The 27,919-nt window shown below is 40.2% G+C and overlaps 2 protein-coding genes across 2 annotated transcripts; both read right to left on the bottom strand.

The window, feature by feature from the left end:
- Positions 1–333: 333 nt before the first annotated feature.
- On the bottom strand, positions 334–9,033 carry LOC142372816 (annexin A1-like). Its single transcript, XM_075455798.1, has 12 exons — positions 8,925–9,033; positions 7,839–7,934; positions 7,642–7,747; positions 6,919–7,013; positions 6,193–6,306; positions 5,634–5,724; positions 5,331–5,467; positions 3,878–3,971; positions 3,026–3,121; positions 1,973–2,031; positions 596–718; positions 334–484 (listed from the first exon to the last, which is right to left on the bottom strand). Exons 2-12 carry the CDS (start codon positions 7,905–7,907, stop codon positions 428–430), a joined length of 1,041 nt encoding a protein of 346 aa, XP_075311913.1. The 5' UTR covers positions 7,908–7,934; positions 8,925–9,033; the 3' UTR covers positions 334–427.
- Positions 9,034–10,975: 1,942 nt separating this feature from the next.
- On the bottom strand, positions 10,976–27,919 carry tmc2a (transmembrane channel-like 2a). The gene is made up of 20 exons (XM_075456509.1): positions 27,886–27,919; positions 25,401–25,439; positions 24,836–25,295; positions 22,689–22,841; positions 22,507–22,597; positions 22,344–22,425; positions 22,143–22,249; positions 21,942–22,040; positions 21,529–21,671; positions 20,437–20,584; positions 20,092–20,280; positions 19,722–19,901; positions 18,896–19,054; positions 18,587–18,715; positions 17,664–17,731; positions 14,558–14,797; positions 14,351–14,476; positions 14,131–14,209; positions 11,714–11,849; positions 10,976–11,629 (listed from the first exon to the last, which is right to left on the bottom strand). The coding sequence occupies exons 1-20, from the start codon at positions 27,917–27,919 to the stop codon at positions 11,415–11,417; spliced, it is 2,877 nt and encodes a 958-aa protein (XP_075312624.1). The 3' UTR covers positions 10,976–11,414.

Here is a 27,919-nt window from a genome sequence, read left to right on the forward strand (position 1 = left end):
CTGATGGCACAGAAAAACTTCCATATGTCTGGCTCAAACAAAGAACATCGTGTTTTTGACTCAAATGATTTTCAATTTTGACTTTGTGCTCCGTCCGATGACGCAGGCTTAATTTTAGAGTGAGAAAGTCGATTTCTCATTCAACCCTTTCCTGTAAAGACCTAACACTAAGGAGAGCAGATCTTCATTAACTTCTCAAACCACTTACTTCAAACCAGATATAACTATAGCTACATACACCCCCCCCCAAAGAAAGTGTTTCAGAAGATAGAGAAAAAACACAGTCTGATATAAATGTATGTTTTTTTTAAAAAGGCGTGAGATGTTATGGTCTCTGGGATAATTGCTTTATTAGAACATGGACTCAATAAAACAGATTTGTTGATTGGGTTTCAGTTTCCAAAGTAGTGAGGTACAGAAGGGAGCTTCAGTAAGGTCCACACAACCCAAGTAAGACTTTCTGATAGTGTCCCTTAGTGTCATTCTGGAAAAGAAAGAAAATGGTCAGCTGCAATACTCTGGCAGGTCCGTCTTTGCATCTTATGTGGTTAAAAAGATAAAATATTGGAGGCCATTTTGGAATATTTGTTTTTACCAGTAGGTCCTCTTGTAGGGTCTTGTCAAACATGGCCCTGTACTCCTCCACAATCTTCTTCAGGTCGACCTCAGAGCGGCTCACCAGGATCCTGATCAGGGTCTTCTCACATGTGCCGGGACCCTGTTTCAGTTATGAATACATTAAACATTGCATCATCTGCATATGGTGAGACACAGTTCATCCGTCTTCAGTCAAAAGTCGGCTGCAAAACAGAATTTTGTTCACGGTCTAACCACTCAAGTACAATTTATTTTTAGTAGGGCTGGGCAACGATTAAAATGTTTAATCTAATTAATCACATGATTTCCCTGATTAATCGCATTTGTACGCAAAATCCAAAATGAATCCAAAAGTAGTGTATAGCTTTTAGCATTTAGCTTTATTTTAAATGTGCTGCCATATGAATGAAAGTGCCATAACATTTGTTGTGCAAACACACTTTTAACATCAGCATCTTTCTGTAGTTTTTATGTAGAAGCCTCGCTCCACTGTCTGTTTCCTTGAATGACTTGCTGCTATCAGTTGTGTGTTTTGCCTTTAAGTGATATTTTAGACTGGAACTACTACGCTGAGAAGACAATTCAACTTGGCAGTGTTTACAGATGACTTTGGTTCTGTCGACTCGCCGTCTGGAAGAACTTTAAAATGAAAATGGCCGAGTAAAAGTTCCGTACCCTTCTCCAGGTTTGGTGGATCCGCCGATTACTTTCTTTTCCTGTTCCACAGCAGACTTACAATAATAAAATAAAACCTGTGCCAATGCACGATATTAAAAAAAAAAAAAAAAAAAAAAAAAACCGGCGTTGAATAATTAACTCGTTAACTCGCCCAGCCCTAATTTTCATGATATGTCCAGGAGTTGACTGGACTCGTTCAGGCATCTTTACGCACATGTATGCAAAACAGAAGTAATTTCTTTGTCCTCTTTAAATATATAGTCTTTTAAACTCTTAAACAATTAAGAAAAGACTATCTGATGTGTGTGTACAGTGAAAACTTCAGCTGCTTCAAGAGTCAGTTCTGCAGTTTATTTGTTGCGCTTGGAGAAAATTGGGAGACCGACAAAAGACGAGGCCTCAAACCAGAGCCAAATACATCTGAAAGTTTTAAGAAATACTTGCAAATGTTCTTCAATGTTTGTATTATTGCCGTTCAGAGCTCCTGCCCGATCTCTGCCGGGAGGCTAGCGAAAGTTTAATCTTCTGGTTGGATTAAGATTTAAATGGATGAAAATTATTCTATAAGTCACAGAGTAAGAGAAAGAAATCCTGAAATATCTTAGAGTACTGAGAACTGTGTATTCATCTAGATGAGAGAAATGGTCATTGAGCAGAGAGCGACTACGGAAAAGTTCGAAGACACATTCGTACACACCTTCATGGCCAGATGGAGCTTCTCAGCGAAGAAAGCCGGTGTGTTCCAGGCACATTTCACTGGATACCCAAGGAGGACATAAACACATGTCATCAAGTGGAAGATTGCATGCAGAGCCCAGATGCTGCGTGTCCAACAGCTGGGTGAGCACATCCTGACGAGTTCCAGGTTTAGGCTAAAATGCTGTAAAGTTTTATATGCTCCTTGATCTCAAGGTGTGAGAGGCGTTTCAGCTGGAAGTTTTTCTTCTTTTTGGTTTGTTTGTGCACTTAAGCAGTCCGATTCTTTGTGAAGCAGATGGTATTTATCATTTTTTAATTCAGGCCTGCCATTACTTTTGTCCTCCCTTTGTCCAGTTTCCTCAAATTTTTAAGGACAACACTGCACACCATGTTGAAATATTCCAAGTTTTCCCCTAAAAGCTGTTTGGGAATCATCAATCATAACATTTTATGTCTGCCAAACTGTTATCTTTGGCATTTTTTTTTTAGAACTAAATTAAAAACCATTCATCTTGGTGACAGACTGCCAGTAATAAAAAGCAGAGAGATACCATTTAAAAACCCATTCTTTGCCAAGTTCTATGTGAAGACAAATTTGTTTTTCCATCTTTGTGGTGATTCAGTTGGTGTGGCGTATTCTCTGGCCCCTTATAGAATAGAAAAATACTTTATTCATCCCCAATGGGGGAAATTCAAATAAGTCAAGCAGCTCAAAAATTATTAATATGTACAATGATTGTATATTAAACAATTATTATTTATCAATTGATTAATTATCCTTACCACCACAGCTGAATGCCCAGTTCTAACCCTTACCATCAACTAATTTTAACCCAACTTTAAAACCAAGTTTTAACCCTCCAAAGTCCCTGTAAAAACACATTGGACCCAACAAGAACAGTGAGCGCCTTTGGGTTTTCTTTTTTTGTATTTTGGACTGGAATACAGAAAAACAAATACTCTGACGTGTCACATTGTTTTTAAAAGCAAACCGAGCCCCATCCCTTCACTAGAATGATTCATCAGGAAAGATCTGCTGGCTTTTACCTACCAATGTCTATGAGGCAGTCTTCGATGTCTCCTTTCAGCTCCATTTTCAGGGCGTTGGGTAATGTGATGTCACTGACGCAGGCGTACTGATGGAACGCTAGCAGGTAAACAAACGATTGGATAAAAGAGCTGTTAGGCAGAAACTATATGTGCACACAAAAACTGTCGTCATGTCAGAGATATGTACATAAAACACCCAGAAGTTACAAAGGAAACAGTTCTTATGAACAGACATGAAGCTGGTTGGGCTGACTGTTTATCATTTAAAGTTACTTAGCCCTTTGTGCGGTCTTAACATTGTGTTTACTCCCCTTGTCCTATTGGTAAAAAAAAAAAAAAAAAAAAAAAAAAAAAAAAAAATATGGCCCGCCCTACCAAAGCCCCAAAATAAAGCAACTTAATTGAATTTTAAATCCAAGATCTATTTTGTATGATGAAACTACCTGTTATTTATCTATTCAACTCAAAAAGTCAAAAATGACCCATAAGACTATCTTTGTACCCTTGTGGTGTACAGCCCACATGGAAACAAATAAAAATAAAGTATGACTTTTTCTAATGATGGGGTCCCTTTAGGAAAAGTCATAAAATTTCAATTTGGAAATAGATAGTTTAAGGTATTTTTTCTGCAGCTAAACATGGTAGTGGCTCACTTTTGACCCGCAAGACAACAGGAGGGTTAAGTAAATTGAAGCTAAACAAAGTGGCCTCAGCGGAGTCCATAAGTCTGAATTCTCTGCATTGTTCCCGCACTGCTGGGTGTGATCCACCGGCTATCCGAGGGATTGTGGTTCCACCTGTTTGTTCAGTGAATTTTAAACCTTACAGCTGAATCATTCAGAGCATTACTCACTCTTAGTGAGCTGCGGGCTGCTTCGTGTCGTCAGGATGTTGATCAAAGTGGACACGTCGGCCTTGGCGGTGTTCTCACCGGCTTCAAACAGAATCTGAGAGAAACGCACGATTACACGTTAATGCGGGTCCTTTCCATGCATTTGCATTAAACAATAACTTTATACTTTAACAGATCAACTGACATTCACTCGGGTGCACAAGAAAAAGTACCACCCTTACTGCTTCCAGTGGAAGCCTTTAAATACACTAAAACAAGTTTAGTTTGCCGCATTCAGGTGTTTTTTAACACTATGCCAAGGAGGAAAGACACCAGCAATGATCTTTAAAGACAACCGTAGCTGCCCCATCAATCTGGGAAGGGTTTATAAGACCATTTCAAAACCATTTGGAGTCCATCATTCTACAGAGAGAAAGATTATTCCCAAGTGGAAACCAGTCAACACAGTTGCTAATTATCCCAGGAGTAGATGTCCCCAAGGTCAGACAGTGGAATGTTGCAGAAAAGGTAGATTTCAGGTTTATAAAATAATGTCCTTTGGATAGATGAGACCAAAATGGAGATGTTTGGTCATAATACAACCAAACACAGCATAGCGGCACAAACACCTCGTACTCATACCAGCTGTCAAGCACGGTGGTGGAGGGATGATGATGAGGGCTCGCCTTGCAGCCACCTTCCAGTTTTGTTCATATATATATATATATCTCTTTGCCAGCTGTTACAAACCTGAAGCTAAACAAACTTCTGTATATGTTCGAATGTTCCTTCTTTATCACGAACAGACTCCCAAATAAACCTCCATAGTGCCGAACAAATGCATAGTTGATTTCCTTTTTTCAGCCCCCCAAAAAACTCAACTGCCTGGCTGTCATAACGGCCTCGCCCCATCATATTTATCTGAGCTTTTAACAGTCCTGGTAGAGCTCTGAGGTCAACAGATCAGTTTCTGCTGGAAGTGCCCAGGTCAGAATACAAACCCTGGGGTGAGCGAGCCTTTTCCCAAAGCTGCCCCCAGGCTCTGGAATAAGCCCCCCGTCCAGCTGCGTCTTATTTCTGACCTGGGCCTCTTCAGATCCAGGCTAAAAAGCTACTTATTTAGGATTACTTTTAATACCGACATTTGATTTTGTTGTATTATATTGCTTTCACTGTTCTTTTTGTTTTTACTTATTCTTCTCTTTATTTATTACCTGCTGTAAAACACTTTGGTATACCATAAGGATTGTCTGTAAAGGGCTGTATAAATTGAAATATGAAGTGATTTATAGCTTTCCTTGACATAAAAAGATAAATTTGACTTGTCCCTACGTCTGCAAAACAAACCAGATGCCTGCTTACCAACGACCACAGTACGGGTCGAGAAGTTATAAATTCTTTGGGTTAGTTGCCAGTAAGACAAATAGACGCCAACAGCCTTAAAGGTTGAAACTTGATTTTTTTTTTTTTTTACCTGGGCATCCTTACGGGCCAGCTCCACATCTACCTCAGTGCTCTCGTCCTTCTTTGCACTCAGCATGGCAAGGAGGGCCTTGGTGAAGTCACCGCTGGTCTCGTCTTTAATAACCTCCTCCAGGTCCGTTTTGTACTCTGAGGGAGATTAAAAACAGAATCATTAACGCACTTCTTAAAGCTGTTGTCAAGACAATTTAGTGGCGTGCCGTTACCGGGGTCAGCCTGCATACCTAAAACCTTATGAAACAAAAATTGAAAACCTTTCAAGAATTCAGAGCACAGCAAAGAACAGAGTAGCCACCTTCTTTGAAGACCCTTTTGATCTCTTGAATCTCTTTGTTTGATCGTGTTGCCAGGATCTCCACCAGCACTGCCTCATCTGTGCCCAGACCCTGTGGGAATACAGAAAGTGCTACAAGTGATGAAATCTACAACTGTGGTAAAGTTGGCCTTTACTGAACCCTGAAAAGCAGAAATACAAATTGAGAGGACGACTTTGTTTCTGGAAGGTGGTTTAATCTTCCAAGACTGTCAGAATAAATCCGGCTATTACCACTAAGATGTTAGGATAAGGCACTTAAGCATGAGCCGCAGCCAAGAAGACTGAGATCAGTCTGTAGCTGAAATAAAAAGCAGATTATAGGTGCAAGTGTGTCCAAGTGCTGCTGTCAGTGAAAGCCCTGTTCAAATAAACCATTTTTCCTACAATTAGATACTTTATTCATCCAACAACTAAACAAATTTAGTCATTACGGCAGCAGAATATAAAGTAAAACAGATTGTATAAGCTGAAATAAGAGATTTGGGGAAGTCGACTTGCTTAAGAGATTATCTTTATTCTAAAAAACGCCAATATTTACCTTGGTGGCTTTCCTGAGCAGGTAGGCATCGAACTGTCCCGGCATCATGAGCAGAGCCAGAGACACGTCCTCCAAGTCCGACCTGAGAGCCGACTTCAGATCTTTGTCCAGTTTCTGCAACACGCAGTAACTGCTGTTCACCATTAAGGCATCAAATTGAAAATTTTTTATGATTGAGCACAGGCTTTAAAAGGAGCCGTGTTTTGTCTTGCGATTGCAGGAGGCTTAATATTCACACCTTCCCACTTGGACATGCTCAGAGAAAAACACAACAGCAGGTTATTTCCAGAGCAAAATGTTTGTTTTGTCCAACGAAGAATAAAGCAGTGCAGCATGGTGAGCGTTATAAAGGACATTCTGAATGTTATAAACTCGCAAAAGTTCAAGAGAGTCATATCATTTCAGTCCGATTAAGACTAATTTTGTCAATAGATCCCATTAACCTCTCAACAATGGACCTTCCATAGGCAACTGCGTCACACAAAGTCTAAAAGCAGCAGCTCTGGGTTGGAGAACTTGTTGCCAAGGCAACCTTTACCTAAATTTGTCTTGCAAATCTGTAACAAGCAGCTTAGGTCAAAGGGATGGATTCCTTCTAATGGTCAGTTCTTTCCGGCTAAGTTTTTTATTTTATTTTTTAGCTTGTGTTCAGCCTGATGCTGCAGAACATCCGGCTGCGCCCCCCCCCGACAGGCCGACCGTCTTCATTAGAAAGATCTCACTCACCCTCCCTGCCGACGCTTCATACATCGCTTTGATCTTTTGCCTCTGCTCGTTGCTCCTCTTGACCAGGACGGCAATGATCACGTCCTTGTCCACCCCTGTCAGAGACAACTCGAACTTTAAACCCCATTTTCTTTTAAAAGCACTGCAGAAATCAGTCTTAAAGGGATAGTTCGCCTCTTTTGACATGAAGCTGTATGACATCCCATACTAGCAACATCATTTATGAACATTTTCTTGCCTGCTGTGTGGACCGAAGTGCAGACCGAGCAGTCCCCTGCTTTCGAGCAGCAAACACCGTAACAGGTGCGGCTGTCGGCAGGCAGCAGCAGGCAGTGATACGAAGGGAGAGAAAATAGGGCCAAGCGATTGTGAGGTCTGACTTTTTTCCTGGAGAACAATTTTGTGATGAAAATGTATTACTCTGTTGAACGCATATTGTTTTGAGAAGCAAAACGCTTTATTTTTTAAGCCCCAGCCAACTAGCCGGAACTACTTTCGTCAACACCAAAATGAGACTGGAACTCTGCTCACAGGACGCAGCAGGGGGTAAGAAGATGTTCATAAATGATGTTGCTAATATGGGATGTCATACAGCTTCATGTCAAAAGAGGCAAACTATCCCTTTTATAAGCAGCTTGCATTATCACCCAAAGCACAATCCATGAACTTTTACTCATGTTTACATTTCATTAACCTAAGAAAAACTTTGCTGAGCTCACAGACCTTTACTTTTAATGGCGCTCTCAAGGACCGCAGCATCGCCGCTGGCATTGAAGTTAGGATATGGACTCACGGTTCCATAATACTTGGGTTTCGGCTTCTCCCTCACCTTCATGAACAACCAGAAACACAGATTCTTGTTAGGTGGTTTTGTTATAGCATGAACGCCAACAGCTGTGTGAGGATGATCTCATACTTACAGTGACGGTGTCATCATCCGGGTTCCTGTCACGGATTATATTTTTAAAGAACTTTGTGAAAAAAGACATTGTGATTGGAAAGTTCCAGCCGGTCCACTGTGTGGGGGGGAACAAGCACAAGAAAGAAGAAACAGTGAGACACGGGAGGATGACCAAATGGAGAACACATGCGGCAGATGTGACAAACAAAAGCGAGCTTTGACTAAAGCTGATGTACGGAACAGAAAGTGCAAAGTATTACCCAAGGCCTGCCTACAAGATGAGCACAACTAGAGACACAGAGAGGTGAGCAGAGGCTTGATTAATGTCCAAGAACAGCAGACAGAACCAAGTGAGCACTCAATGAAAAGAGCTAAATGGGTAACGAGACACAGGTGAAACCAATGAGGACAGGAAGACGAATGACAAACTACTAAAAATGATGACTAACAGACAGGAAGTAACTAAAATGCAAAGTAAACACAGGACAGCAGTGAGCATGAGTTCACCAGGAATAAAAGCAGCTAAAGACAGAGCCGGAGCGTTATTACACTGGAAAAAATGCCCCTCCAAAAATGAGTTAAAAAAAACAACAAATACGAGACGCTTTTTGCTTGAAATAAGCAAATAAATCTGCCAATAGAACTAGTGAAAATTGGCCTGTCCAGATTTCTTGAAATAAAATGTGATATTTAGGACTTTTGAGATAAGAGTGATCTTGAAATTAGCTTAAAAACCTCTTCAAATGTAAAAAAAAAAGCTTGTTTCATATGAAATCCGACTCAAAACAATTTGTTTTCAAGAATTTTTCATTTAACAAGATATTCCAGATGTATTGTCTTCAAACAAGTCCCTATATCTGGCTGAAATAGTACTTGTTAGGCAGTTGTGTCTGATATTAAGTGTAATGAGATATTTGGACTAGAAATGAGACAAATATACTTATTAAGACTTTGTTTTTTTCCAGTGTAAAGCAATGTGAGACAAGAAAACCAAATCAGAAACTGGAAAAAACATAAACAAGAAGCAAAACTAAACTGAATGCACATGGAATATATAATATATATTTACATATCTTTGTCGTCTTAATTAAACTGAATAGCTCACCTGTGCTTCTGTCTGTCACCACACCTCAGTCTGTGTTTGGCTCACTCTGCAGCATCTCCACCCACCGCCGTGCACATGATTTTCAGGTCCTTTTACTTTGACCTGCAGAGGATCAACCAATCGGCCGCCGCCTCTACAAAAACAACAGCATTCCTGTGAGGTGACAGACGAAGGGCTGGACACCTCTGACAGGTTGAGTGACTCTTCTGTTTAGACTTGTGCTGTAGAACAATGCACGTTTGATAAGACAGATTCTTATTCTCACAGACGCAGAGAACGCCGATAAATAAGATCAGTCGCAGTGGTTTCTGTTTTTAAAGGAGCCGGTTACAGGCCTGTAACAAGAGCTTGTTTTTGGACATTTACATGAATGAAAATGAAAAAAAAAGAAGTTAACTTAGCCTACTGCTCTGTTCAAAGGGCCTGAAGCTACACAAAGCGCCCATAGTGTAACACGCCTAGCAGCACTGTTGGCTGTAAGGAGGGACAATAATTATGCACCATGAACAGCAGGTTATCTGGATCTTCTGCATTCATTTGACTGGAGTTGAATGAATGGTAAACTAGCGGACTGGGGGACTTGGTTGTCCCATTTGCACGTGGTTTCCAGGAAATAAGCTTCACTAAACTAATATGCATGGAAACTCACATAAAGCAGAAAGAATAAAGGAAAAAAAAATCAGACAGAGTTTTTAGAACTTTTATTAAAAGATTTTCAGCTTTATTGGAAAGTCAGAATCATGAGATGAAGTACAAAGTCAGTCAAAAAGTGTGAAAATCAACAACTGAACATGAGACAAAGGATACTTTTGATACAATATATCATTACAGTGCCTATTTTCACACAAGTCGAGATGTTTTCCTGACCATAGACCATAGTCCAGACCACCGTTAGTTTTTTTTGGGGGGGGGGGCGCTTTTTATGCCTTTAATGGAGAGGACAGTTGGAGAGAGACAGGAAGTAGGGAGCAGAGAGAGGGGGAAGACATGCAGCAAAGGGCTGTAGCCTCTGTACATGGGGTCCCTGCTCAACCCACTACGCCACCGACCACCCCAACCGGTTAGTTTTTAACTCTTTCGGTGCCATTGACGTCTATAGACGTCAATTTAAAAAAAAACGTTCACTGCCAAAGACGTCTATAGACGTCAATTGCGTTTTTAACGGAGCGGGCTGGGGGACAATCTAGCGGAGTTCGTCACTAAATCTTAGGCTTGTAAACACTAAACAGAGAATATACTGGCAAAATTACCCGCTAGGTGGCAGCAGTGCCACTATGCACAAAAAAAAAGAGCTCGTTTTCTCCATTTTTTTTGGGTCAAACAGCTGTTTTTGGTGAAACCAACCTATGTTCTACTGTCTATTACTAAAAGACTGAAAATGGTAGAAACAAACTTTTTTTCCTGATCAAAAAAGAGAGTCTACTCTTTCTTTTGGTAATTTCGGTGTGTACATAGTCATAAGACACACTTTTCTGTGGGTCTTGGAAAATCAGTCAAAATACTGTAAAACACTTGGCAGTATGGGTGTCTCTGCACTGAAAATGGCTGGCAGCCAATGAGTTAATACCCAGCATTAACTAAGAAGAAGACTAACCTCTACTATGCATTTTGTAATGTTTAAACCAGGGACGGGTTCTGGGTTTGAATCATGGCGGGGGGGGGGGTTTCCCCGTACAAAGGTTGTCTGTGGACACTTCGGCTTCCTCCCACCGGTCAAAAACATGCATTTTGCTGGTGATTCTAAATCGACCCTCGGAGTGAGCATGCATGGCTGTGTGGCCCTGTGATGGACGTCTAGCTTTATACCAGTAAAGTCTTTCTAACAGTATGGTAATGTGTTTGACATAATGACTGGACTTCATAGATTATTTTAAATTGGATTAAAAATAAAAGTATTGTCTTCAGCAGCTCGTACACCTGAAAAAATCTTATCTGTTGAAGACATGAAAACTAGCCTTTCAGCGAGCTAAGCTAACAAGTGTTCCGCTAACATAACAGTGGAGCTAATGTTTATGTTAGCTTTCGGTGCTGCTACAATAGAAGTAACCAATACAATAGATATCTGAGATTTTGTTCAAAACAACGTCTGAAACTCCATTTAAAAAAAAATCTTATCTGTTGAAGACATGAAAACTAGCCTTTCAGCAAGCTAAGCTTACAAGTGTTTTGCTAACATAGCAGTGGAGCTAATGTTTATGTTTATGCATGTGAGCATGCATGGCTGTGTGGCCCTGTGATAGACGTCTATCTTTATAACAGTAAAGTCTATCTAACAGCATGGTAATGTGTTTGACATAATGACTGGACATCGTAGATTATTTTAAATTGGATTAAAAATGGGAGTATTGTCTTCAGCAGCTCGTACACCTGAACACCACTATGTTAAATTCTTGCAGCTATCAGTCCTCCTCAACGGGTTATACCTGTGAAATGAATTAAGATTGTCTGAGGGATGAGCACAGCTTACGGGGCCGGTATTTTCTCACACTATTATCTTGGAGGGGGCCCTCTCCCACGGCCCCGACCCGGTCCAGCACCCGGCCCCGGTCCAGGTCCAGGTCCTCTTGGCCCAGGTGGCCGGCTTACCGGCCCTCTAGCATTAGGGTTGGGTGAAGCCAGAGACACATCTTTCTGCAGGTTCACACCTTTAGCAGCTGACCCAGCCTTCGTCTTGGTAGCCTTTGCATCCGGTTCTGGTGTTTTTACTGTGTAGACAGAGAAACAGCCATCAACAATTTATGATTTTAAATGCATTTAAACGTTTTTCTGCATGCAACGAACAGTTGAACATTGCTGTTCAGGGTATTTCTGACCAGGTGGAGCAGGGGGGGCGAGGGATCGGTTCGGCAGAAGGTCTTCCAGGTCTTTCATGACCTGGTTGGTGCTGTTTGTGTTGTTTCTCCGGTTCTTCTCCTCATCCCGAGCCTGATCACAAGAAAGTTGGAGGGACACAGGGACAGAAAAATGATAGGTATTCATAGTTTTTGGCCAACAGTGCAAGTGACAAATACTGAGATGTAATAGGTTTTTGATACATATAGGCTGCACAAGGTATCATCCCATGTTGGATTCTAAACTGTAGGTGGTGAAAATGGTTGGTTCAAATGGTTTGTTTCTTCACATTAAGTTGAATAGCAAGAATATTCATCAATCATTGCAGCTTGCTTGAGTTCCAAACTAAAAGGAAAAAAAAGAGGGCTTTCTCAACAGGTGAGACATGTTTTCTCTCTCAGTCATTAATGTTTTCATCCTTAATGTGATTTTTGAGTTACCTCAAAACAACAAGGTTTGAAACTAAAGAATTAGCACTTGGAGCTAACGTTTATATTAGCTTTCGGTGCCACTACAATAGATGTCTGAGATATTGTTCAAAAGAACAATGGGCCTCATGCAAGAACCGTTCGTACGCACAGATTTGTTCTTAAATCGTCCGTACGAGTGATTTAAGAGAATTTGCGCATTCACCAATCTTTTCGTATTTTACGTTTTCTTTCAGGTACGAACAGAATTTACGAGTGATCCAGAGCTGTCGTAGGAGTTTCGTAAAATAGTCCGCTGTTTTTCCAATCACGTTTGCTTGACTAATGGATTTTATATTTAATTACTTTGAAGAAAACATAAATAAATATACATTATACCCCATAATGATGCTGATTTTATTCTGTTTGACTTGAATTATGCACTAATCGAAGGTTCATTTGAATCTGTAACGGGAAGCGTAACCACCGGCTGTCTTGCTACTTTTGGATGCCTTAGTGCGTCAGGCTCTTGGAAGAGACCGTGCGTGGAGACTAATGGCTGACATCGCGATTAAGATTCCCAAAGACCATGCTGCTGCAAATATGCAGCTTGAGGTCCTCACCATCCTTGGATTTTTGGCAACGGAACCTTTCAGAGGGAGATTGGAGACAGATCGGGGGTGTCCCAGTCCTCTGTGAGTCGTGCGCTCCCCTTGGTCATCAAAGCTCTCATCAGTTTATCACCCACATCAAATTCCCATACACCGCTGTCCAACAAGTACAAATTAAGAGGGACTTTCATGCTGTGGCTGGACTGCCAATCATAATTGGAGCACGAGACACATATACGCATCAAAAAACCCGTGCTGTCGGAAGCGCACTGAGCTGAAGGCCAGGTGGGTGGGTGTGTCTCAATACCTCGTTCATGGCAATATTGCGCCATGAACGAGGGTCTCCTACTACCTGAACCAGCCCAGGGAGACCAGAAGGTGTGGTGCCAGAAGACCCCCCTCATGGACCACCCCATCAAAGAGCCATCATGATGAGGCAACAACTGATTGCACGGCTTTAGTTGCAGTCATCGAGCGCCTGCCCATGGTTTTCATATCAAACCATTTATTTTTTTTATTTCGGTGACATGGTATTAACAGCACTCGTAATTGCTTCCCATTTCTTCGCTTTCCACTGCTGACACTGGTAAAAATGACAGATTTTCCTTTCTGGATCTCTGAAAGCAGAACTTCAGTCTCAGAGCCCCCAAAGTTCTTTTTGCGCCTTGATGCCATTCTCACGACTCAACACTGCCTGGCACAGGAGCGAGGAAGCATAGCCTTATATGGTATCATTTTGGGCGTGGAGTATGCAGATCTACTATCTTCTTGCACGTGAACTTAAATACGCACAGGTGTGATTCATCATTTACGCAGATCGTTTACACACTTTTTCCGAAGTTAAGAGCGCTTGTTGAATCTGACGTGGCGAGTTCGTACGAGACCTTCTTACGAAAAAAGGGAGAGAAATTTAGAATAAAAATACGAAAATGTTCTTGCATGAGGCCCAATGTTTGAAAGCTCCATTTAAAAAAAATCTTATGTGTTGAAGACATGAAAACTAGCCTTTCAGCAAGCTAAGCTAACAAGTGTTCCGCTAACATAGCATTCGATCTAATGTTTATGTTAGCTTTCGGTGCTACAATAGATAGGCTATCTCAGGTGATTGGGTGACTAGCATAATGCATGGCAAAAGTGCTGTCTATGCTATGTTATTTTAATGTATTTGCTTGATTTTTTAAAAATTAAACTGAATATCTATTGTTGATCAACATTTAACAGGATAAGTGTTGAAAATATGTAACTGAATCAACATTGCATTATGTTTCAGTTTTGATGGCATTTCATTAATACTGGACCCAGTGTTGCATGCAGACCGTCATATATATAACTTTTAAACTCCCTTTCTCTACTTACCATCTGCATTTTCTTCTTCAGCTCGTTATTAGCGTTTTGGTAGGCCTCAGACGTAGAGTTGAGATAATATATGGCCAATCTGTAAGAGATGAAAGAGTTTGCACAGTTTGCAACCATTAAGAACGAATAAAAGGACGAAACTAACCAAAAGCTCATTAAAAAAATCCAACCCACTATGTAAAGTGACTTTCTGTATGATTTTATGTGTGTCAACACTCACACCATGAGCAGCACAGCTGGTATGATGAGGCCGGGGTTGGCTGCATAGCTGAAAATCGTCCCAATAAAAGAGGGCAAGTCCAGTGCGATTGTCTCCATAATCACATCGAACATCTTTGATTTCCCACTGCTCGGTCACATGTATGTTTCATATTAGTAAATGCTTGCTGCCAGAGATATGGTCATGATTAGTCGTTTGTGTTATAACCTGAAAGGTCCGCAGTCAAATGACGGTGGCAGCGTCATGATGGTGTAGACGACAGGTAAGAGACTCAGGAAGAGGATGAGGAGCAGGAGACCCATGTAGAAGTTATTGGACTTGGAGGCCTTGAACACTCTCTCATGGGGGACGTTTGTGGCCATCACGGCCCAACACTGATAATACATGGAGCTGAGAAGGCGGAGGACATTGATACCGACGAGCCCAGGAGCATAAAACGCACCCATCCTGATAAAAAACAACATAAGACACATTGATTAAATGCATGGTTTCTCATCTTCAGGGTTTCGGTTAGCAAGACCTTTTTTCTTTTTTCTTTTTTTTACAGTGAAATAAAAACTTTGAACCTTTATCTAACAGGCAAGTCTGAAGAAATCATTTTCAGTGTCTTCCCAGATGGTATAAAAGGACCATCCATCAAAGTCTTAGGCAGTGTTCGAAACCGCATACTATATACTTCCATACTGCATACTCATCGATCAGACAGTATGCAGAGCGTTTACCCACAATGCATTTTGCTCCTGCCCGAGCCGAAATCAGCCGGCCTGAAGCTGATTTCTCTTAAGCTCTAAACTCTGTAAACTTTAGCAACATTTCAAACATTTTCAGGAGAGAAAGTAGTCGTTTAGATCCCCAACGTGTTGAAAACCTGACAAAATACCGGCTGTTTACAATTTTGTTCCCACGAATTCGGCGCTACTAAAGCTAGCCGCAGTGAGCAACGCACTTCCTGTTATTTTCACAAAATAAAATACCCGTTGCCTTTTACCATAGGGAAGCCATTACCATACAATTGGTGCTTTTGTTTTGAAAACAGGAAGTGAACCTACCCTCGTTGTAGCTAGCTTGAAACTGCCGTTTTGACAGGAAATGACGATCGGCGACGTCACGTTACGTTGCATCTTGGGTAGTTTGAGTGTGAGTAGTAACCTCATGATGCATACCCAACATTTAGGAGAATCTAGTATGCATCCGGGAACTTCTCGCTTACTCAAACTCGCATACTAACTCAAAAAGTTAGTATGAATAGTAGGAGAAGTGGTTTCGAACACAGCCTTAGTCATGGTTCACCACTTTGTGCCAAACTCTGTCAAAGAATCATCAATAGGTTTCAAAAATAAATTTCTCTATGCAGGACTGCAAAGAACTTTGGTGTTTTATTTATTTTTTTTTATTATTTTTTGGGGCTTTTATGCCTTTAACCCCTTAACAGGCGGGCAATTTTTGCTTGCAACTCCTAAAAAAAAGCATACCCAAAGTAAATTGAAAGCTGTACTTGAACCACTTGGAGTAGAGGGCTGGTGAGGTCTCTTTTGAAAGAGAACACTCTGAATTTTCACCTACAACAGTCAGAATCTATGTAAGTGCTACTGTCACAGAGTAATATGAGCTTGAATACAGTGGAGATGGATTTTTATGTCTGCCAAATTTTTCTTCCTAAATATGTGTCTTAAAAGTGACTTTAGCATAGGGCTGCAGACTGAAAAACACAATGGGACTACAGCCTGAAGTCTTACCCATTCCCCCTTCAAATGTGACTGTAATACAACAAAAACTGAGTATTTTGTACAGGTTTTTCTAAGGATAGGACCAGGCGTGCCAAAGCTGTGCCATTTGGAGAGCCTTGGGAAAGAAGGCTACCATTCCTGAATGCTTCAACATACAGTCATGATCTTGGGCTCTAATGAAAGGTTACCCTTGGGACTGTCTTATCTCACATCCAGATCCTCTGTGAGAATTACTGACAAAGAGCAACGGAAGCACAAACACATTTTGTCTACAACCAGAGCTACAACGAGGACTATAGCCTCTTGTACATGGGGCGCCTGCTGTACCCACTACGGACCACCCCAAGTTTTGGTCTTTTAAGACCTGCAGATGCACAGTATCTATTATCTTCCACTACTCTGAGGTGGGGTTGCAGAGGCTACAGGTCCAGGAGAGAAATCTGGACATCCTTCTCCCCAGTGTCACTCTCCCAAGGTTCATCTCTGGTACCTATGTATTCTCACGCCGCTATTCTGAGCCTTCCCCAAGTCCACAAAGCAAACTCTCACGGCTCCCTCAGCAGATCTGTGAGAGAGTAACGATCTGGACCTCTGTTCCCTCCTAAATCTGTGGCTCGACAATCAGTCGAGCCTCCTTTCCAACACTCTGGAGTTAGGCTGAGTCGTGTGATCCCACAGGCGTTACCACGCCTCATTTTAAAGGCGTTTCAGCCAAAACAGCCACACGATGTTCAGAGGCTTCATTATATCTGGGAATCTTGCCCACTCCTAACACCCTACCAGGAAGCTTTTTAACTTTAATGGCAGATGCACAACATTATACATGGTATCTCATTCAGCACCACCGGAGGGCAGCACTGCCTGAGTGCACCATGATAAGCAAACAGGTCCATATCCAGTGACCATGGTATGGGTGCCCTGCATCTGTATGAAGGTCCCATTGATCTGGAGACATATTCTCCCAGGATTTAAGGCGGTAATGTCAGCAGGACATTGCCAGACCTCCGTTTGTACGACTTCCAACAGTGTAGCTTCACAGACGCAGAATGTGTGTGTTTGACTGTCGGCTGTAGTCCAGATCCGTCTCATGTTACGACACATGAAGGATTATGTAAAGTAAAATCAGAGAACAACACCGACTGTCGAGAAGCTGCAGCCTCGTACAGAAGCAAAAACTCAGACACTGAAAATAATTCTTCTGTACTTGTGTCTATTAAATAAAGCTTCCGACAAATGAACAAAAAAATGTATTTTAAAACACTGAAAGGCTTATAGATGGACACTTGTAAACAGTAAATGACTACAAATATAAAAAAAAACATGTCCAAAATAATTATGAAAAGCTATGTGACATGCAGTGTTATTCCACTACCATGGACTACAACAATGTGTATCAAATAACGAGCACAGAACTAATACTGTCACTTCTGTGCAAAGTGTAAACCCAAAGGTTTCACTGCAACCTGAAGCACAATGTTGGCATTTTTGTTTATTTTGTCTTTTCACTCAGTGATACCGGATGCATGCAGCAACACAATCCCATGCACACACAAAGTGGAGGCTGCACATGTGCAGTGTGTTTGTACCAGATCATCCCCTGATTGAAGACCAGTCCAAGAACATTTCCACTGATGTCAAACTCTCCATATGACGGCTGGAAGTAATCAGAGGCAGCATTTACACAGTGAGCCTTCTAATAAAGTTTCCTGCCTTTAAAATAGTCTATAAATTTAATAAAATGGGAAGTTCGGTTGTTTTTTTTTAAACCTGGACCTTATTTCTGGCATAAAATATGTTCATCTACTCGCCGATAACAGTTTGGTGAAAGTCGGCGTCCTTCGGAAGATATTTAGATCACTGGAGATCGGCGTATATCCATATTACGGGAGAGAACAGGGCAGAAACATTACAGCCTCTAAATAAGACATTATCTGTCTTTATTTCACCAATACTTTAAGACCAATGAATGAATGAACGCGTACTATTGCACTGTTAGCCCAGAGCTGCTGTGTTGTTGTTATTGGGCTTAAACTACCGCTAGTTTTGTGCAACATGGCAGGATATTTATCAGATTTTGACGACGTGGACGATGAATTTGAGTACGATGGAGTGAATGAGCTGTGCTGCAGCGGCACACCTCGATGATGCTAATCAGGTTTAAAAAAAACGAACTTCCCCTTTAAATCTTCGGCTGAGTAAAACTGAATTACATAACTAGTTGGGCCAGCAATCAAAATATTAATGAGAGCACACAATGTTTCTTTATTGATTATAGATAGTTCAATTAACTGTTTTAAATTGTTTGTTTATTGGTCTTTGTAGTTAGTTATCGGTGAGCTGAAAGTAGATAACCGAGTTCCCTGTATTAGCACTTATTCCTCTAAAACAAGAATCTTTTCTGATAGTTCTTACTCACTTTGTGCTATCATCAAAATGTCTGCTGTGGAAAAAGGCTACCATAGCATCTCATTTCAGTACGAACCAAAAACCCAGCAGCTGTCAGACTTACAAATCCAGCTTCCAGGTCCCAGCACCAGCAGTAGTTGAGGAAACGAACGATGACGGCTCTCGCAAAGTCACCAATCAGGATGGTCAGGTAGGTCACCTGAATGTCCGATACCGTCAGCTTCACAAACTCCTGCAGCAGCACAGAAAAGAAGTGACATGGATTTAAGGTAAACACAAGAAACTTGTGCTAAAGGGAACTGGTATGTGTGGTTCATGCATGAACATAATGAGCGAGAGATTTCCAGGTTTTTGGCTGATAAAATGGATGATAAAAACAGTGCATGCATGAATCAGCTCTGAATTTGATTACTATGCCAACAGCAGTCTCCCAGCAAGGTCCTCTGATGACATCACCAGGGTTCATGGGTGGTGGCGTAGACTCGGTGTCATTGATCAGTCGAGTGTAGTTGGCGTAATATTCCTTCATGGCCCAGATGGAGGCGTTCTTTATGGAATCCTCCTCTTCCAACTGAGGAGAATAAAGAAAGCTGATCCGTCAGCAGGTTTCTTCTTATCTACCAGTACTTTTTAACATAAAACATAGTTTAATATACGAAAGCATTCAGTAAAAACATGCTTCTTTAAAGCTGGATCTTTCCTGTCAACAATGTTACATACGAGGCATTTTAGATGGAATGATACTTGTAATCCGCAGCCGGGTTGAGTGTCCACAACACATCCATCTATGCTCAAACACAGAATTGTCCAAACTGGAAAAGTGAAATTGTAATTAAAAATGCTTAGAAAAGAATCAAACATTAGCTCCACTGCTATGTTCGCAAAACAGCTTGTTAGCTTAGCTTGCTGAAAGGCTAGTTTTCATGTCTTCAACAGATAAGATTTTTTTAAATGAAGTTTCAAACATTGTTGTTTTGAACAAAATCTCAGATATCTATTGTAGTGGTTACTTCTATTGTAGTAGCACCGAAAGCTAACTGAAAAGTGGTTACTATTTACAGAGTGAAGCACGGTAGCGACAGCATCATGCCAGGGGGGGGATGTTTATTACCAACCAGGATTAAATCAGGATTAAAGGGATGAGGAATGATCCTAAATACAGACAGATTCTGGGACAGAAGTTCACCTTTCAGCATGATAACAACGATCAAATTGCTGAAGCAACACTGCAGCCGTACCTTGGAGTTGACCTCATCAAACAGGGCAAACAGGAAGGTGTAGAGGTTTCCCAGAAAGAGGGCAAAGATGCGCCCCAGCTGCCACTTGAGGGCGATTCGAGGATGGTAATCTTCAAGCTCAGCGATCGTCTCAAACAGAGGAGGACACACCAGGCCCAGCAGAGACATGATGAGCTCCAGCTGGAAAAGCAGGTCATAATCACGTATACTTTTTACTGTTAAATGATGTTATATGTTGCTCTTTAGTATCTATGTTTAAATATAAGGTACCTAAGAGAAGTTAAAATCAAGCTCAATTCAATCCAATCTACTGTTGCAAGAACAGTAAAAGCATTGCTATTCATATCTGACTGAGCTTTTTGTCCATTACCTCGTTCTTCTCGTACCAGCTGAGGTCATCCCTGGCGGCGAACTCCTGAGACCTCTTCACCACAAAGTAGATGAGGTAGCCACTCCCGCCGAGGCTGCAGGTGATCAGGAAATTCGCCAGAACTCTGAGGAACCTCCGCAGGTGAATGTTCTCATCCTTCTGGTTCTCCTGCTCGTCCACGATGGACTCCTGTTCTTATGGAAAACAAAGAGGATTGACCGTTGGTAGAGCACGATTTCACTTTAATGAGTAGATGGTTACAGTGTGTTTCCTGAAAACAATCCGAAATCTGTGACATGAACATCTGGAGCTGTGGGGTTGCCCTGCAGTGGTTACAATGGTTACCTTGAAGCTGGTGGTGATGGAGGCGTACTTGTTGTCAGCGGTCTCTGCGTTGCCGATGAGGTAATCCCAGCTGGTGAACATCTTCCAGGCGAAGGTGAACTCTCCTTCGTCTCCATCTCCACCGCCAACGTCAGCATTCTTGGCCATGCTTTAACGGACAAGACAGACAAACCCGAACCTTCCCAAAATCAATCGCAACGTTCCAATTAGGGCTTTCAAAATATCGGATTTTCACTACACAATTATCGTGGCCAAAAGCATTCATGATAAAGACGTTATCTCACTCACAAACGTCTCCTTTTTTTGCACCGGTGTATCGCGACAAGACTATTTCCAAAATTGATACATCTCATAAGCAGAGACAGCTTTGATTGATCTTAAACATCTATAACATGTAAATAAATTAGGGCTGGGCAACCATTAAAATGTTTAATCTAATTAATCACATGATTTCCCTGATTAATCACGATTAATCGCATTTCTACGCACAAAATCCAAAAATGAATCCAAAAGTAGTGTATAGCTTTTAGCATTTAGCTTTATTTTAAATGTGCTGCCATATGAATGAAAGTGCCATAACATTTGTTGTGCAAACACACTTTTAACATCAGCATCTTTCTGTAGTTTTTATGTAGAAGCCTCGCTCCACTGTCTGTTTCCTTGAATGACTTGCTGCTATCAGTTGTGTGTTTTGCCTTTAAGTGATATTTTAGACTGGAACTACTACGCTGAGAAGACAATTCAACTTGGCTGTAAATGCAGGATTTTTTTTATTTATTTATTTTGAAATACGTGCTTTTATGTTGAAACAAGTAAAACAGGAAGTAGCGCCGGTTAGCTCCTGTAGCGGTGATGTTACCTGCTAGTTTATCTTTATTTTATTACTCCATCTTTCGTGGTGTTTGCTGTAACTGTGTGAATGTGATGCATTCAACAGACTTTTACAATAATAAAACCTGCGTTGATGCGCGATAAAATATTTATCGGCGTTAAATAATTAACAAGTTAACGCGATAATAACGAGTTAACTCGCCCAGCCTTAAAATATAACGTGAAGCCCTGAGCCGGATGCTATTGGTGCTGCAGACTCACGTGCGGATCACCAGCATCAGGCTGTAGCCGAAGGTGCCGATCCCCACCAGGAGGTAGGACAGAGGCAGCCTGAACTTCAGCAAGCCGACGGTCCTCTGGTTATTGTAATATCCGTAGAACAGTACTGAATATTTGCAGTATCCCTGAAAAAAGGAATACATTTTTCTTTTGGTGAGCGGGGACCACTTTGTGTCAAACTCTGTCAGAAAATCTTTAAACTTCAAACTTCCAAAAATTATAAATATTTCTCAATGCACAACTTTTGTCTTTGAACATTTATATCGTATTCAGCAAAACCTTTCTTCTTCATGTGTTGCTGGCACCGTGTCTGAAATCTGTTTATATTTTCAAAAGATAACGAATAGGTCGGTGAAAACGTTTTGCAGACTCAGTATCGTGCAAACCAGACTCACGTTGAAGTCCATAAGGACGGAGTAGTCTTGAGCAGTGGCCTGCTCGGCCCTGGGTACAGTCTTTCTTGGAATAGAGCCATAGGGAAGACCCATCAGGACCTAGAAAGTTGTTTGATGTATATTTATTTTACTCTCCGGCTTCCTGAAGACAAGCAAAGTTTTGTTCTTTTTTCATTTAGAACCAGGATTGGTCCACTTTACCTCTGGGATGACCACCAGTCCAAAAGTCAGACCAAAAAGGACGAGGTTCATGCCGTACATCCAGCGCAGGAAGATGAAGTAAGACGCCACAGACGACCCAAAGTGGCCTGAGGGCATGGAAAAGACATATTTTTTTAATGTTTCTTTTTAAAGACATTGTTAAAAACAATGAGTAACTGTTAAAATTGTAACTACGCTTACTTTCCACCTCTTTGATCTTACTCTCCCAGGGGATACAGGCGGTTCTGAAGTTTTCAAAATCCCTCTTAAACTTTATCCATTTCTGAGATAAAAATGGAGGAAATTATAGACATACAACAGAAGAAGAAAGTTTGATTTGATTTGAAAAGAAAATACTACAAACCTTAGTCATCATCACTTTGTAGGCGTACCACTTCCTTCCTTTGCCTTTGCCCAAAGCTCCTTCAAACTTATCCACAAACTCCTGAGCCTCCCTGTTGGGGAAACGTGCAAAAACCCACGATAACAACGTCAAACAGTCTGAGAAAGCAAAACAAATATCAACAACACAGGACAGAATATTACTTTAAAAGCATGAGCCTCCGATTCATCCTCCAGGGCTTGTTTCGCATGTTGGCAATCAGTTTCTTCTTCTCCTCTACCTCCTCCATCAGCCGGGCCATCTCTCCCTCTGACATGGAGTCCTCCTCTTCTGAGTTGGAGTTGGAGTCGGATGAACTGGAGCAGATGGCCACAAATTAACAGTCAATGAGAATCCATGTGTGAAGATTGCCATAAAATGAAAGGAACAAACACGTAAGTCTAAAAATAAAATGACCAAAGGATGAAAAATGCATGTTCAAGTAAACTGGGAATGTAGTCTGGCAGCTGTATTTTTCTGCCCCCTGCTGGACAGAGGCAGAAATGTTGCACCTGTAATTGTGTATGGAAGTTTTTCTGTACCATCAGTTTGAATACGAATTTATAATATTGAATTTTTACAGCATCAAAATCAGACTTTGAATTTGAAAAACCAACGGTGGTAAAAAAAAAAGTCAATTTCTAAAAACAAAAATCAGTGGAAAGAAATTCAATGGAAAAAAATTCAATTTAAAAAAATTAACTGGAAAAAAAATTCAACTTAAAAAAATTCAGTGGAAGAAAAAATTCAACCTCAAAAAATTCTGTGAAAAAAATATTCCACTTCAAAAAATTAAATGGAAAAAAAAATTCAACTTCAAAAAATTCAGTGGAAAAAAATTCAACCTCAAAAAATTCAACATCAAAAAATTTTGCACTTAAAAAAATTCAACTTCAAAAAATTCAGTGGGAAAAAAATCAACCTCAAAAAATTCCACTTCAAAAAATTAAATGGAAAAAAAATTCAACTTCAAAAAAATCTACCTAAAAAAAATCAACCTCAAAAAATTCCACTTAAAAAAATTCTGTGGAAAAAAATTCAACAGCATCAAAATCCGACTTTGAATTTGAAAAACCAACGGTGTAAAAAAAAAATCAATTTCTAAAAACAAAAATCAGTGGAAAGAAATTCAATGGAAAAAAAAATCCACTTCAAAAAATTAAATGGAAAAAAATTTAAATTAAAAAAATTCAGTGGAAAAAAATTAAATTTAAAAAAATTAAATGGAAAAAAAATTCAAATTAAAAAAATTCAGTGAAAAAAATATTCCACTTCAAAAAATTAAGTGGAAAAAAAATTCAACTTAAAAAAAATTCTGTGGAAAAAAAATCAACCTCAAAAAATTCAACATCAAAAAATGTTGCACTTAAAAAAATTCAACTTAAAAAAATTCAGTGGAAAAAAATTCAACCTCAAAAAATTCAGTGGAAAAAATTCAACCTCAAAAAATTCAGTGGAAAAAATTCCACTTAAAAAAATTAAATGGAAAAAAAATTCAACTTCAAAAAATTCAGTGGAAAAAAATTCAACCTCAAAAAAATCTACCTAAAAAAATTCAACCTCAAAAAATTCCACTTAAAAATATTCAGTGGAAAAAAATTCAACTTAAATAAATTCAGTGGAATTCAGCGGAAAAACGGGGAGAAGCAATCGATCCCTGTCTCAACTCATCCAACGGCAGCCAATCAAGTTACGCTCCTTGGACAGGATTGGATGTTGAATTTTTTTCCACTGAATTTTTTTTAGATGTTGAATTTTCAAATTCAAAGTCTGTTTTTGATGCTGTAAAAATTCAATATTAGAAATTCGTATTCAAACTCTGGTGGCACAGAAAAACTTCCATATAATTGCACCTTCACAGCTAACAGAGTTTACCGGCCTCTGGGTTAACCTACAGGTTTGCATCCGGCTGCACATGCATGGTTCTGTATGTTGTCGCCAGGTCACAGATTTTACATTTCGACGTCATCTTTGGAAACATCCGAGGATTAAAGGAGACATACTTTAGCTTTTACTGATGAAATTAAGTGGAGGGAGGAGGCTGGATGACCTCGTAAAGTGTCTTTAGTTCAGTCTGTGGTCTGAACGGGTCACTGAACGGCACATTTTCAGACATATACTTGTGTTTTTTTATTGTTTGAGTTGTAGAATTACGTAACTATGACGCTAATACTCTTCCCAGCGTAATCTACACTAAGTTAGTCACAGATCAGTGGATGGAATAATTGCATTGTTTGCAATGGAAACTGCTAAAGTCAGTAAATGGTGTGTATTTGATTTCTATCGTGTAGTTTTTCTTCCTCTAGCATACCTGTCGTCCTTCTTCTTCTTCTTCTTCTTGTCCTTGTCATCGTCCTTGTCTTTCCCCTTGTCTTTCCCTTTGTCCTTTCCCTTGGCATCGCCTTTCTTACCCTTACCGTCCTGCTCCTCCTTCCCTCCTTTCTTTCCTCCTCCTTTCTTTCCCTTTTTCCCTTTCCCGGCGTCGCTGTCTTCCCCATCGCTGTCCTGGGCTTTGCCTCCTCTCTTCTTATTGGCTGCGCCTCCTCTCTTCTTCTTGGGCGCCTCATCCTCGCTCTCATCCTCATCCTTTTTGCCGCCGCCACCACGTTTCTTGGCCGGCCGCCTGTTGTTCGCTCCTCGGCGTCCCCTGGGAGCTTCGTCTTCCTCTTCATCCTCCTCGTCGCTGTCTGTTTTTTTGCTTCGGCCTCTTCCTTTTGCGCCTCCTCTCCCAGCTGCCTGCCTCCTGTTTGTTCCTTTCTGGGTGGCACCATCTGCATTATAAAAATCATCATTTATGACATTTGATATCCTGAGAACTTGATTTGACCATTTGCTGTCTTAAATAATTCCCATGAAGAGCAGTTTGATTCACCTACCTTCATTGTCACTCACATCGCTGTCTATCTCTATCTCAACTGAGGAAAAGCACACAGAAAAACACGAGCAAATGCATAATTAAACTCAACGGCTAAAGAGCATCCTGTTACAACTGGCAACAATTATACAATTATATGAAATCTAATAGCCCCCCCTACTGTTCTTAATACCGTTAGCCTAATAGCATAATTGCCTAAGTCTAAGACATTCAAATATGACTTTGGCAATTATGCTATTAGGCTAATGACATGGTGAATTTTAAGAACTTTGCTCATGCTTATTGTTTTTTTTTTAATCTTTGAGTTTTAATCAATACAGTAATTTCCAAATCCTTTTCACATCCATCTGAACTCCACTTGGCATTTAGTAACACAAGCTAAATGATGTTTATTATCAGTTTTCCCTGACAGACACATTCTGACTGTTAGCATGCCGTTAGCATGCTGTTAGCATTTAGCTCGAACCACCACTGTGCCTAAAAATGGTCACCATTTCAAAAGAAAACGTAAATAAACAGATTCCAATCATGTTATTATTGGCTATAGTAACACAAGCTAAATGATGTTTATTATCAGTTTTCCCTGACAGACACATTCTGACTGTTAGCATGCCGTTAGCATGCTGTTAGCATTTAGCTCAAACCACCACTGTGCCTAAAAATGGTCACCATTTCAAAAGAAAACGTAAATAAACAGATTCCAATCATGTTATTATTGGCTTCTGTAACAAATTCAACATAATTATGATTTAAATATGCCATGTGAAGCCAATTTAGAAATGCAATAGCTCAGTTCCATTTAGTGCTCCATTGCTAGCAATGATGACAATTTAAGAATTCTTCAACTGGCTCACCGAAACTTGTTATTGTCCTGTTTGACAGAATAAATTGTTTTCAGTTTAAAAAAATGTTAAACTATATGACCTGGCTCCATGAAAAAGCTAAAAATGTTCAGGGTATGTTCCACCAGAGGAATGTTTTAGGATTTTACAACCAAACAAAAAATATCCCAATAGTGTTCTTGACACTGTCCTTCCCCCCAAAACATGCCAATGTGGTTTATTTGTATACAGGCAGATAGAGACTATTATTTACCTTATTTATTTATATAGAGACTAAGTTTTTTATTCCTAACCATGATCCATTCTAACCCTCACCAAGTAGTTTTGTTCAAGCAGGATATAATACCACAAGTTTGGCACTCTTTTTCTATTGGGAGAAATGTTCGAGTTTAACCAGAATGGACGGTTAGCACCAGTGGACATCCATTGTATACTCAGTGAGACCAGGCTTGGGCTTCCCAAAACCCAATTTGAAGAGGATTTTGCTTCCCGTTGCTTTGAGAATTGTAAATTTTTCCTTTTTGGGAAACTACCGGCTAACTGCGATATGAGCTTTTAGTGAGGAATGGCTTCGGTCTGTCTGGCTCCCACCTCCACAAAGCAACTTTGAGTCTTATACATACAGAACACTGGAGTAGTAACAGTAGTAATGTGGTGGTAAGCTAACTTTAATTAGCCCAGTTTTCACAGTGTCCTTTTGTCAAAGTGTTTGGTAGTGACCAAGTATCTGAAAATCAGTAACATTTGCATAGACTCCACCTGCTCCTTGGGTTTTATGTCACTAAATCAGCATGCTAATATAAACTAAAGCCTAGGAAACATTTAACCTGTTCTATATCAGCGTGTTAGCATTGAAGCTTTATCTACACTGGAAAAAATGCCCCTCCAAAAATAAGTAAAAAAACAACAAATACAAGAAGTTTTTGCTTGAAATAAGCAAAATAAATCTGCCAATGGAACTAGTGAAAATCGGCTTGTCAAGATTTCTAGAAATAAAATGTGATATTTAGGACTTTTGAGATAAAAGTGATCTTGAAATTAGCTTAAAAACCTCTTCAAATGTCAAAAAAAAAGTTTGTTTCATATGAAATGTGACTCAAAAAAAATTGTTTTCAAGACTTTTTCATTTAACAAGATATTCCAGATGTATTGTCTTCAAACAAGTCCCTATATCTGGCTGAAATGGTACTTGTTAGGCAGTTGTGTCTTATATTAAGTGTCTTATATATGAGATATTTTGACTAGAAATGAGACAAATATACTTGGTAAGACTTAGATTTTTTCCAGTGTATTAGCTCAAAGCTCAGCGGTGTCACAGTATAGCTTCACAGAGCCGTCTCAGCTTTGCTGAAAGTATGACTTTTGTTCTGGTTGAGCCCACTACCTTGAATTTAGAACACTAGAAAAGGCCTAAAAACTGCCCAGTTGCCAGTGGAATCCAGAGGCCACAACCAAATCCATGAAAATGTACACAAAAAGCCCCCGACCTCACTCCAAACCTCTGGTATTAGAGCTTATAAAGAGTCTGTAAAAGTTGGCATGCACACAAGACAATCGATGAACGTTTTACAACACAAAATATTCCTAAAAATGTTTTTGTTTCACACACATCATATAAGCCTTCAAAAAGAAGCCTCAGCTCACCTTCCTCAGAAGCAGCACCACCCCTTCTCGGCAT

This window comes from Odontesthes bonariensis, chromosome 22 (assembly GCF_027942865.1).
Source record: "Odontesthes bonariensis isolate fOdoBon6 chromosome 22, fOdoBon6.hap1, whole genome shotgun sequence".
Classification (NCBI taxonomy): domain Eukaryota; kingdom Metazoa; phylum Chordata; class Actinopteri; order Atheriniformes; family Atherinopsidae; genus Odontesthes; species Odontesthes bonariensis.